This window comes from Pezoporus flaviventris, unplaced genomic scaffold (genome assembly GCF_033815535.1).
Source record: "Pezoporus flaviventris isolate CSIRO_AGI_PZ_B2104156 unplaced genomic scaffold, CSIRO_AGI_Pfla_v1 ptg000007l, whole genome shotgun sequence".
NCBI lineage: Eukaryota > Metazoa > Chordata > Aves > Psittaciformes > Psittacidae > Pezoporus > Pezoporus flaviventris.
Window position 1 is genome coordinate 57,350,391 of NW_026892555.1, and position 13,580 is coordinate 57,363,970.

General features: G+C 34.8%; 1 protein-coding gene across 3 annotated transcripts in view; it reads right to left on the reverse strand.

The window, feature by feature from the left end:
• The window catches only part of RTTN (rotatin), an 86,370-nt gene that overhangs the window by 38,702 nt on the left and 34,088 nt on the right, over positions 1 to 13,580 (reverse strand). For all 3 annotated transcript variants that reach the window (XM_061448886.1, XM_061448885.1, XM_061448887.1), the window contains exons 21-30: positions 12,453 to 12,570; positions 12,087 to 12,183; positions 11,230 to 11,298; positions 10,617 to 10,805; positions 9,309 to 9,548; positions 6,667 to 6,811; positions 4,924 to 5,078; positions 3,537 to 3,756; positions 1,545 to 1,673; positions 371 to 478 (exon numbers count right to left, since the gene is read on the reverse strand). In XM_061448886.1, coding sequence (XP_061304870.1) covers positions 371 to 478; positions 1,545 to 1,673; positions 3,537 to 3,756; positions 4,924 to 5,078; positions 6,667 to 6,811; positions 9,309 to 9,548; positions 10,617 to 10,805; positions 11,230 to 11,298; positions 12,087 to 12,183; positions 12,453 to 12,570 — 1,470 coding nt within the window. The remainder of the gene's footprint in view (positions 1 to 370; positions 479 to 1,544; positions 1,674 to 3,536; positions 3,757 to 4,923; positions 5,079 to 6,666; positions 6,812 to 9,308; positions 9,549 to 10,616; positions 10,806 to 11,229; positions 11,299 to 12,086; positions 12,184 to 12,452; positions 12,571 to 13,580) is intronic.

The following is a 13,580-nucleotide window of genomic DNA, read 5'->3' on the forward strand; positions in this document are numbered from 1 at the left end:
AATTCCATTTAGCAAACTTGCAATTTAACAGATTTGCATCAAATATACTTAGCTCTGAATCTGTAGTTGATATAAATGTTTCTGCTTTTCAACTAAGTAACAGCAATGTCAATGAGAACTGCCTATGAATCATGATCACAAGTGACTAATGAAAGCATACACAACAGAAAATGTAGGGAAGGATTCCTCAGAAGATATTTATATGGAAGCATTCTCTCTACTTTATTAATACTGTAATTTAGTATACAGTGAGTAACATTTTAAATAATAGAAACCAGTAGTTTCAATATTAAATAAATTGATGAAACTGAATTTTTGCAAATACATAAGGGTCAAAATAAGATATCAACTTCACATTTTATTAACTAACCTCAGGGTCTCTATCTACCCATAAAGGAACCAGCCATGCCAAACCTAGCTGAGAAAGAACTTGCTCTTCACTGTTATCATAAGGCAAAGACCAAAGAGATATCCAGTCCTGATTAAAAAAAAAAAAAAAAGAAATTATTTTATAAATCTTTCAATGCCACACAGTCTACCCACAGCCTGAGCTACCAATTACATACTAAAACATTTTAAATGCACACAGCACTGATATTCCAGGAAAGTTTTTGATTCTGCCTCTATGAACATGTCGACTGTGCCTTCTTCAAAGAATTAGGAGAGCAATGCTAAACGGAGATTAAATATACTGGGATAATTATTTCTATTCAAAATTTACTCCATACATTTTTAATTTCTGCTTATTGTTAAAATCTGTCTTTCTTCTACACGTGCAGAAAACTACTAAATAAGGACCTGCAATTATTACTTAGATCACATTTATTCTTTTTCTTCATGCATCTGCCACATTATTAAATAAAGCTTCTCAGGCTACCACATACTAATTAGCTGCAGATTCCATGAAATCATACTTGGCTTTACAAATTAACTTTTTAGCTCAGGTTAAAAATACCTGCCAAATGCTCTCTTTAACCATGGCACTACAAAAAATGATGCATTAAATTCATAATGAATTATGACACCTAAAATTTTATGTATTGGTATTCCAGATTTGTATTCCAGATATGAATTTTGCTAATAAGTAATGATAACTCCTTTTATGAGACAATCATTGTTTCATGTATGCATATATGTGTGTATATACGCATACATGAAAGAATACACACATGTATAAACATGTTAGAAAGCCCATTATCTGTACAAGGCTGAAGAAATAATGATGTCATAAATCCTTAAATTCATTCTTCTTGAATAAAATTATGATTTTTTTTAATAAAAAGAAAATTATACTTTATTCTCAAAGAAGGCCTTTCTCAATCCACAGAATTACATGCAGAATAATTCCAGTAGGGCTAGAACCGAATCTTCAGCTTTCCTATTCATTTATCTAACATCATACAACTAATGAGATTGAGCAGATTTATTTTTTTTATTTTTACTATCTGTTGCCATAAGATGTCATAAGGCATTTTCCCCCACATTTGAAAATCTGTGCGTAGCCCTCACAAATGACAAGATAAGGGCAAGCATAAGGCACTCACCATATCCTTGGCTTGAGCAGTCATTTCATGAGATAAGTGAAGCAAGCAAAGAACTGTGCTTTTCGTAACACCTTTTCCCATGAAGGACATAGCGTTTCCTCCCCATTCAACATAAAACGATGAGATGACCTAGAAGCAGGGGTACAGCTTCATGGCAGATTTACTCTAAGCAGTATACAGGTAGAGTACAAACTGTCTTACATAAACTGTCTACTAAATTATAATTTAAATTCATGAAAAGATGGCAGACTTTTAGCTGAAAATTCATTTCTTTATTAGTCATTTGGTCATGTGATGATTTCCTATACAGTTACACTTCTGAAGATCAGTGGGTTTTATTTGCTTCTCAAATGAAGACTGCAGCCAAGCATAATAATAACCATAATATTAATAGAGACCTGAGAGTTTGTTTTTAATGTGAACAGCCCATTTATTGTACACAAGTTTTTATGCTATGTTTGGAATTAAAAATATAACTTCATTTCAAAATTCTGTGCTCAAGAAGAAGGGCCACTTACATCTTTTATTGATTTGAACTGGAATAAAAATGAATCAGCTTGGTATATAAAATCCTAATCAACAGACCTAAAGGTCACTGGATCATAACATAAAATAAACTCTGTGACCAAGTATCCCCATATATGTTAAAATAAAAGGATGCTGCTCTCAACAAAAAATGCCCCAAAATATTTTATTAAAATCATAATCTTAAGACTTATACTTCTGGATGTATTCTTTTTTTCCCCAGAACATGGCAATTTAAGTCTCAATTTTTGCTGCTGTTCTTTCTTTCAGTGGCCAACTCTACAGAAATTCTTTCGGTCCCACTTTCTCCCCTTGCCCAAAAAGACCTACAATTACTTTAATATTTAAGCCAAGTAAAACTGCATAATTTTTCCACACATAGAGCTTATGCATTACTAGCTGATTTCATTCCATAATATTCATTAGGACTTCGTCTAGTAATAACCTTTCTTTTACGTTAACAACATCTATAACCTTGGTGCCGCTTTTAGTCTAGACTTCAAATCTCGAAACTCATCTAATCAAACAGTTCTAAAACATTTATTTCTACTCAAGAAAATCTTGGCAAGTGAAAACTTACCCCTAAAATTTTTTCTTCCATCATAAACATGATTATCATCTGTATACAAACTTTCCGGACACTTATCTGGTTGATATCCGTATCATTCAGAATTGCAAATGAATTAAACCTACTTTAAAACTTTTTCAAGCCTCAGATTTTAGCATCTGAAACTAAACAGAAAACTTCTGAAAGGTACCTACCCTACTGAATACCTCTAAAACAATCAAAAAGCCAGATCTATGCTTTTTCTACAGCTTTAAGAAAACTGACGTTTTCAAAGGATGGAATTTTAGGAGCAAAAACCAGTTGTCTATCACGGACATGGACATAACAAACAACACTGAAAACAAGAATGAAATTTTGGCTTCCCAAGAGCTGCATCATCTTGAATTACTTCATTTCTGCTTTTTCTGTGTTAAAAACCTGCCTCATGCATTACTGTTCCACCAGACCACCTTTCACACATGGATTTCGCCTGTGGGAGAGTACCTTGGATTTTCATCTTAGTGTTTCAATAAAACAAACAAATAAAAAAATAATTAAAAAAAAAAGCCAACACCCTCCCCTAAAAAAAATCAAAACCAAACCAAACAAAAAAAACAAACCCACCCACATCTACTTCTCATCTTGATTAAACTATAGTCACTCTTCCTATCACCTGTTAAACAGAGGATGAAGGTGCACACAGTAACACACAAAACAGTCACTCTTTAGAACAACAGATACAGATCACTCAGTCTCTATATTTTTGCTATTTACTTAGTAGAAAAAAGCATCTTTACCTCACCTATTCCTAGTGATGATACTCACTAAAAGTACATTGTTAAAATTATAGTGTCATTAGTTAAAAGCATTTCTTTACAAACATTCAAACTAAAAACTAAGTAATAAGGTAAGCTACTTACCTCAAGAAGACCCGTTAAATATCTCTTACAAATTGTGACAGGTTCAACTTCAGCAGAATAGGTACTCCAGCCTGGAAGTGCAGTAACGTGAACCATTCCTCCTAATGTTCTCTCCAGTGAAGGAAGTCCATAAAAACGCAGTGCATCTGTTAGCCTTAAACAGTGTAGCAGCTTCAGAGCCAGCTCAGTTCTGAAAGAGCCAGCAAGTTCCAAGCCCTCTCTGGTTTAATTGTAAAAAACAAAAATCATTAACTGTCAACACGAAGCTATTACAAGGAACAATCTTCCAAGAAGGCAATGCCTCATTCTTCTTAGTCTGAAAGTCTCAGCATCTCAATTAGTTACTATTGCCTTATGTACAGAGTAGCATGGAACTAAATTTGACAGTTCTAGCTTCAACGAGGTTCTGAGAACATAATATTGCATCTGATTATAACAGGGCTGCTTAACTAAAATCTGACAAGTGAGGTATAACTAATTATTAAGGAGCATGTTAAATAAACAGACTGAGAATAATGAATAACAATGAGAAGAGCTGCAATGTTTAGTAGTTACACTTATGTTTGTTCTTGCTGACAAGACAAATTTTAAAACATTTCCTGCAAAATACCATCAATCTAGAATTCAGGTAGATATACCGGTATGTGAGATATAACTAGCAGGAATTTCTATAATCCCCCCTTTTCCAGCTGCCAAGACTTTTCAAAAATGAATAACTGAGTGGGAAGAGCAAAGATAACATGTTGAAAGTATCTTTAAAAACAATTAAATTGTGGCACTTAAATAAACAAATATTATCTTAAGCTGCAATTCTAGTACCTCTTATAATACACATGGATAGAGTGATTTAGTGTGGGAATATGTTAGATACTCAGAGAAAAATGATATAAATGCTGTGTTTAACTGACAAAAAGGTTTGAACTTCATGCTGGAAGTAGCTGTACTAAATAATCACTAATATGTACTGATATACTGTATTGGGCTAAAAAAGGAGTTCAACTGTAATAAACTTTTGTTGATACTTCGAATATTTCAATGTTTTACTTTGACATAAATAAATGGTTCAAAATCAATGAAGTTATCATTCGCTTGTGAAAATTTCCAGCAGTGAGAAAGAAATGGCCCATATTCTCCCTGCAGTCAAACCATCTATTTGCTGAACAAATGACCACTAATACATCATCTTCCAAGTTTCCTAGTTGATTTTCTAATTTTACTGTGAGAAGGCCTACCTAATGTTGATCTTCAAAAGCAGTATAGTCCATTTTTACAATTAAAGATGATTAGGTCATCCTGTAATTATATTTAAATTCTGCCCAAGATACACCAGCATTAAGTATTATGATCCCCAGTCAGAATTACACAGGCAGGTTCATTTATACTGTACCTGTCAGTCACTGACATGGAAGAAAATAACAATGTGTTAAAAAGACGAATGAGTTCTTTATCCAGTTGCTGCCTGACAGCAGTTTGTATTTCATCTATTTCATCCCGCACTTGGGATTCTGGTCGCACCAGGAGGCCCAAAAGGGATTTTGGCTTCTAGAAGAAAAGAATAAAAATACACTCAGAAAATGCATTATTTAAATCCTATTTTAATACCCACACAAAAGCCATTTTTCTGTTAGGAGCTTGCAAATCACACAAAGTATAAATTACAAATTTGATGATCATTTCACTAAAAAGTATTTCTGTAAAAAGCACAGTAAAAAATTCCTATACTTATCAATTACTTGAATTTTGACTCTACTAAATGGCACAAAAGAATCTACTGTTAAAGCCTTTAAAATTTCCTGGCATTAAGCCATGACGCAGTGTATTTTGAAGAGTGAAAGTCAGTTAACCTGCAATAAAAATGTAGATCACAAAAAAAAGAAAACACATGGTAGAAACATTAGATCAAGTTCTATCTTGTATGTCTCAGCTGAAAGGCTTAAAATAATTTGATATAAAGATACATTAATATATTGAATGGACCATACTTACAAAATTTTACAGGATTCCCAGTTAGCCATATGAATTAAAGCACCTGAGTTCTATACGTAATTAAAATTGTCTACTAGCATTTTTTTTCCTAAATGTTTAGACTGTATTTTAAAATGGGGAAATACAAGTGCATGGACACTGTACTTATTATGATATCCTTTTTAAGACCATGAATTATCTTGTATGTGGGCAGTTTGCCCTTGTTCTGTGAAGAATAGTACTTTGCAAACTTCTAAAACTGCAGCCATCACTTTTATCCTTTGTTTTTATAAAGCAAGACTGAAATATTTTATTTGACAAATATAATAAAAGTTGGTTTATATTGCTTTATGATGTTCATTTTCTACTTGTCTTTATATTTTCCAATTTTACACATCTTAAATTGAACAGTACTGGATATAACAAATCTCAAATAGAAAGCACAGGAGTCTAGAGAAACTGAAAAATAGACATAACCATTAAAAAAACAAACTTAAGTGACATACACACTGAAAGCAAATCTATCCTAACTTACATTTCTTGTTCTTAATGTGAGACAGATAAGTCTTATTTCTATCTTTTTGCCAAACAGAACATTCCAGCACACCTGTACATCAACCTTTAAGTTACATAGACAACACATATGCAGTTACGTAGCTAAGCATACCTTATACAGCTGTCTATGCTTAGCACACATGTATGCACGTGCACATCCATGTGCACACATATGTACATAGTTACATAGTTAACAATACCATATAAATATATATAGTTATATGTACATATAGAGTTCTGCATATAGCTATGCATAGCTGACTATAGTGATACAGCTTTATTCAACTGTATTAGCATGGATACACCAGACAAAGACACACTGGTAGATGTTGCTTACTTCTGGCAAATATAAAATCTGAGTTTAGAGAAACAATTCATATACCAAGTAAAGGAGAGAAGAAAATTAACTCTTGTTCAAAGTAACCTTCCCCAAACACTACAACCGTAGCACCAACCACAAAGTAGCAGACATTAATACCACAGTATCTGCTATTTCTTTTGTTGCTAAAGTCATTTTTGTGGTGGAACTCACCAGAAACAAACCAGCCAACCAGTTCACAGTTATATTATTTCTCACAGTCTACAGCTAACTTCTTAGATATATTCTTACATTTTTAAGCAATGATTTCAAGATCCACTTTAGATGGTTTGACTCCAAACTTGATCTCTGCTCTCTAAGCAACTTGTTTAAAAATTTTAAGACATCTACTAAAAGCTTCTCATCCTCCACAGAAGCTGGAAGCACTTGCAGAAACCTGCAATACAAACAAGAATGCTTACTTTCATACTTACAGCACATTAAAAAAGTTTAAAATCTCAACCTAATACGGCTGAAGTCACCAGCAAATGTGGAATCAGATCAATATCTGTATTACATATATTTACATATAGCAAATATAATTATATTAATTATATTATATATAGGCTATATTATTATATACTTTTATATATTTCTTGTGTATTATAAAATTGTTATGCATATTTAAAAGTCTATTTGCATACAGTAAACATAGGATTGTATACAGTAAAAGGATGAAAAATCTGAATGTCCCAAGAAAGAAAAGGTAATTATCTATTAATAATTACAATTAATAATAATAGCAAAGCCAACCTACGTATTTTAAATAACCTTTATTTCAAACACAGCATTCTTATTTATTGCTGGTTTTGTGTATGTAAATTACAAAACCACATAAACTTTGAGGTTGGAAAGGACCTCTGGAGGTCCAACCACCTTGCTCATGCAGGGATGTTTCCTGATGTTCAGAGGTAACCTCCTGTGTTTCAGTGTGCGTGCATTACCTTTGGTCCTATCATTGGCCACCACTGCAAAGACCCTGGCTCAGTCTTCTTTATACCCTCCCCCTTCAGGTACTTGCATACATTGATAAGATCCCTGCTCTGAACCTTTTCCAGGCTTACCAGTACCAGCTCTCTCAGTCTTTCCTCATAGAAAAGATGACTCAGTCTTTCGTTGTATTTCTGGGGCTTCAATGGACTCTCATCTATATGTCCACATCCTTCTTGAACTGAGGAGTCTGGAACTGGACCAAGCACTCCAGATGTGGCCTCACCAGTACAGAGTGGAAGGTAAGGATCACTTGCCTCAACCTGCTGGCAAGAGTCCTCCTAATCCAGTCCAGGATACCACTACCCTTCTTTTCTAAAAGGCACATTGCTCCTGTTCAGCATGGTGTACAGCAGGACCCCCAGGTACTCTCCTTAAAAGCTGATTTCCAGCTTGGCTGGCCACCATTTATGCTGCTGCATGGGGCTGCTGCCACCCAGGTGCAGGAGTCTGCACCAATCCTTGTTGAGCTTCACAAAGTTTGTGTCAACTCACTTCTTCAGCCTATCAAGGTCCCTCTGGATGGCAGCACAACACTGGCACACCAGCCACTCCTCCCAATTTTGTAACATAAGCAAAATTGCTGAGGGTGTATTCTGCTCCATAATCTTAATTGTTAATGAAGATGTTGAACAGGATTGGACCCAGTCTTGATTTCCATTAACTTTGCCATTCATGTGCATGGAAATGGGTTTCAGGATTAGCAGCTCCATCACCTTCCCAGGGATCGAGGTCAGGCTGACTAGCCTGTAGTTCATGGGTTCTCACTTCTGCCCTTTTTGAAGATAGGAGTGATATCTGCTTTCTTCCCATTCTCAGGCACCTCTCCCCATCATTTAGATTGATCAAAGCAGACATCAAATTACTTCAATCAGGATATACTCATGGGTGCATCCCATCAGGCATGTCTTTATGTATGTCCAGTGTGCTTACGTATTCTCTACACTGTATTATGTACTCTTCTACCAACATGTCTTTCTTGCTTCAGAATTTCCCCCTGGTCTCTGGGACCTGAGATTCCTGAAAGCCAGTCTTGCTGATAAAGTCTGAGGTGAAGACATTCATTATCTCAGCCTCTTCCATGTCCTGCGTCATTGGGACTCCTGCCTCTTTCAGCAGCAAGCTCACTTCTTCCCTAACCTTCCTTTCATCACCTATGTACTTAAAGAAGCCCTTCTTCTTGTCTTCGACATCCCTTGCCAGATTCAATTAAAGGTGGGTTTTCTGTTTTGCTGACTGCACACGTCTGGAGAGTCAGGCAATATCTCTCTATCTCTCCTAAGTTACTTGCCCCTACTTCCATCCTCTGTGGGCTTTTGTCAGAAGCTCCTTGTTCATCCACATAAGCCCCCTGGTATTTTTGCCTGAATTCCTGCTCAGTGCCAGGGACCTTTGAGTTTGCAGGTGGCAATCACTGAATATTAACCAGCTTTCTTGGCCTCCCTTCCCTCCAGAACCTGATCCCATCAGAGACCAACAATGAGATCTTTGAAGAGGCCAAAGTCTGCTCTCCTAAAATCCAGTCCTGTGATCTTACTTTTTGCCCTGCTCCCTCCTCTCAGGAATCTGAACTCTACCACCTCCTGGTCACTAGAACCAAAGCTGCTTTAGACCTTCACATACCTAATGAGTCCTTGCTTTTTTCTGAGCATGAGGTCCAGCAAAGCCCCTCTCCTTACTGGCTCCTCTGTCACCTGGATCAGGAAGTTGTTACTGATGTGCCTGAGAAACCTCCTAGATTGCTTATGCCCTGCCCTGTTGTCCCTCCAGCAGATACAGGGAACGATATACCAGAACCAGACATGCATGGACAATCAATTCCATAAATTTAAAATATGAAAACTAGAAAATTTAAAACTTAAGCATCATAATCCTTAATGGATTTCCACAGTCAATATGCTTACCTGTTTATTGCCTTTTGCCAAACAAAGCTCTTCAAAATGGCTCCACAAGACCCAGAATTGCATTTTAATGACAGCCTGTCATTCACAACATAAAAACTGAGTCTTGTGAGAGCAGCTCTAACATCCCTATGGGATATTGCCTGAATGATTGAATTAAGACAATCCCGCAGTCCATAGTTTGTATGAGTTATTTTGAGTATAAAAATGTCTTCTGAGGATAGTTTTAGCGAGTCTAAAAATCTGAAAAGGTACAAGAGAAAAATTATCAACAGCCACTACTTTTACAAATTATTTCAGTGAGTTGACTCCTTCATTTCTCAGTTCAAATGAGAAGACAAAACATAAATTGTTAACCAACTCTCTCTCATCCCTCTCTCCCTGCCAAAAAAAAATCAACCCAATCCCAACAAAAACTAACAACAAAAAACACCACAGCCACATTTAAAATCTTGAGCTGTTTGAGGTTTTTGGGAAAATAGTACCTCAAAAAGTTACTTGAAAGGTGCTGTTCACATTGTTTGTAATGAAGTTTTCCTCCACACTATTGTAAATGTTGGCCACTTGGACTGTATTATTTTCCTATTCTCTTTTTTAAGAGATGGCTTTGGTTTTGCCTGAGGGAACTTACAATGAAAATGATTTATCAAATCAATAACTTAAGTTTCCCATATCTCAGAACCACAATATTTACTAATAAAACTTTTAGGATGCCTTAAAGGAAAAAAGCAAAAACTAAAAAATGGTCAAGACTGACCTATTTCAGTCCTATTAAATCAAGAATATTCAAAATATTGAGCTCTGTGCACTAAGTATTCTCAATGAGAAAAATTATGAATAATCAAGAGCTAACCAAAGGATGCAAAGGGAATTTTCTTCATAGTCTACCATAATTTTTAGTATTTCCATTAAAATAATAATTATTTGAAATTTAAAGTCACAGGGAAAGAGAAAAACATATGCAACTACAAAAAAAAAAAAAAAAAAAGAAAGCAGGTCCCTAAAAACCATAATGACTACAAAGAAAACCATCCACAGAACCCATCTAAAATCATTTCAAATTAGTCTGACCATCAAGAAAAGTTGCATCAAGCTCTAGACTTTATGTAGAAATGCAATTTAAGTAAAACGCTAGCTGTGACAATATACCTACAGCCTCTTGGGATGTGACCCTTTACATTTAAAAGGAGCGCATTCTCAAATGAGTAACAACGTGAACTGCGGTTTGAAGTTGAAAACCTATTTAAATTCAGCGGAACAATAATTTAATTTAAATATATTGGTATTTAAAATCAAAATAAAATAGCTCACCTTTCTGCTTCTTTCTCATAATTTATCAGTTGCAATAGGTTTTCAATGCCATGGTACCAAGACAGATTCCAAGACATTTTAAGCATATCTGACACAGGTTTCATAGTCAGGTACTCAGAAGACAATGGCACCACAACAGTATTAGGGCTAACTACATGATGACCAGTGATCCTGACTGGGAGATGATACCTAAGTAAAAGAAAAATCATAATTTTTTTTAAGTCGTTGATATTTCTTGTTTGGATTTTTCATTTGTTGTTGTTACTGGTTGGTTTGGTTTTGGTTTTGTTTTGTTTTTTTTAATTAAGTGATCTATTAGAGCAAGCTTGGAATGTTGTTTACAATGCAAATTGTAAACAACAAGCTCGGAATGTTGTTTACAAATGCAAACAACTCTGGATTTAATATCAAAGATTTCCCTTCATTCTTCCACCACTAGACTTCTGGAAGGACTGCAGATGGAAAGCAGCAGAGTCAACTTTGAAAAGAACTTTGAAAAATAAGAAATAAAAATAACCCCACTCTCCCCCCAAAAGAAAACCCCCAAAACACAAACAAAACCACAACAACAATAAAAAAAAAACCTAACTACCCAACCCCCCCTCCCCCGTACCTTTTAACAACAGCAACAGGTAAACTGAAGACAGGGAGGCCAGTATCATTACCAGTTTTGCCATCAGCCCTACAAGAGAGTGAGTTATACTTATTATTCTTTACATTAAGCTTTAATTTTCTATTGATGCTACACTTGTCATTTCTTTATTATCCAGATAAGGCTGCATATTTTCCTCCAGCTAGCTCTTTAGTATTTGTATGAATAAATATTATTTCTTCATGATTATGCAACATTAAGATAGTTCTTAGATCACACACATACAGCATATTTGTGCACATGTACTGCAGGTAAAAATTAAAGGTAACATGCCAAAACACATTCTTGTTTCCTTTTTTCTATTAGAGAAAAAAGATGCATTATAATTCTTTTCAGTAAACTTCACGTGCGTGAATTCCAAAAGTATATTTTTTCTGATGTATATGCAAATTTCAAATAATATCATAAGCTGAGGTCTGTTGGTTTAAGGACAACCGCTACACTTAAAAGCCAATGTAAACAGGTGAATTCTAATTAAGTTTTAAAACCCACACCTACAGATAGCTCTCATTTCTGTAGTTTCTGCTTATGGAAAACATGGATTACAGACCAATCAGGGGTTTCTGAAAATTAAAGAAAACTTCAAATTAATACTGAGGTACAAAACATTTATACTGAAAAAAATGCCATGTAGACCTACACAGCATGCAACTCAAGTATTGAAACTACTTGTCTGGCCCATAAATACGCAATTTTGATATATACAAATTTGGGTCATAATTTGAGATATATATATGTACATACGTATATAAACTTATCTTCATTAAAACATGAAAATTTACTAGAGAATATGCCATTCAATAAGTATTTTTTCATACCACATTTCTGTTCTTGCTACTTCATCAAACAACAGAAGACAAAGCAATACTGTAGTTTCAGTTAAAACAGCAGGATCGTTTTGGAATATCAGCGAAGCTGTATGAAATAAAGATATTTAAAAATGTGTTAGAAAACATACATAAAACTACATACAATGACACTGGTTAAAAACAACTGCCAAGATCTTAAACAGATGCCATACTTGACACAGTAATTTATATTTTATAATACTTGCACACAGTGATTTATACTTTAGAGACTCTGAAGTGATCCAAGGCTCGTAAGAAGGCTATTGGTTAAACATCTTACCGTATTTCACAGATCTCCTTTTCATGCATGCATTACAGTCAAAATAGAACCTTTACCTCTGAATAGTGAAAGTAGTAAAGATGATTGCTGTGCTAGGGACAGACGAACAGCTGGATCAGCATACACAAGTTTGCGTAAGAGTGTTAGACATGGTAAAACAATGGATTCCATAAGCTGCAGGAACAGAGGAAGTAATTAAATACAGATAACAAATAGGATAACCTGAGATGCTTAATACAAACTCATGCTATGAAGCAACACATTCCATCATTTATAGTAAAACAGAATTTTCTTAGACAAGCACATTTTATCCAGATGACAAACACATATTCATTAGAAAATATTTATTCACTTCTGGTTTTATTTTATTAGCAACTGATGGTCATTTTATTGGGCTTTATCATTGTAACATTATTATAACATTTGCTTTCAAAATATGTATTTTTAAGTGGCTTGCAAGCTGAAAGATTAAAAAAAACCCAAATATTTACAAAAAATGTAAGTTCATTGATTTTATTTTTTTTTAAAAAAAAAAGCAAATAGCTTAGTGTATCACATTCATTTTCTCGGTCCCAATCTTTTAGATAAGGAAATCTAACAAGGAAAAGCAGTCCGATAAATTATCAGTGACCAAAAACATGACCAAAGTCACTGTTCTTCACAGTGAGGAGACAGTATGTCTTTCACAGTACCACTTTGCCTGTAAGCAGTTTTGCCTTTAAAATTTGTTTTCTAAACCAAATGCAGTTTAGTTTCATACTGAATAAACAAAACCCGTGCTTATTTAGTATGGAAAGAGTCTTTTACACAACCAAACATAAAGCCTTATTTTAACTGTGCTTTTTCTGTTTCGCTTATCCTTTTCTTGGTAGCCACTTTTCTAAGAAGAGGCAAGGGTTTTTTTCATTTGATTTTTTGTTTGTTTTTCTTTTCTATTGATTTTAGGATGAAATAAAAAAAATAATATATCATTTAAGGGGAAAACCACAATCTGGGCTAGATTCCCTCAGTCCCGGTGACTTAATTAAACATACATGGTCTTTCCTTGACCTAATGGGACTCTCACTACTTTTTGCTTAAACTAAGCTACATCAAAACAAGGGGTAAGTAGTGCTCCTCAGAGCTTGAGGAAGCTAAGGATGGGACTTCTACTAGCTGTGCTCAAGAGACAGAAGTAAGACTGC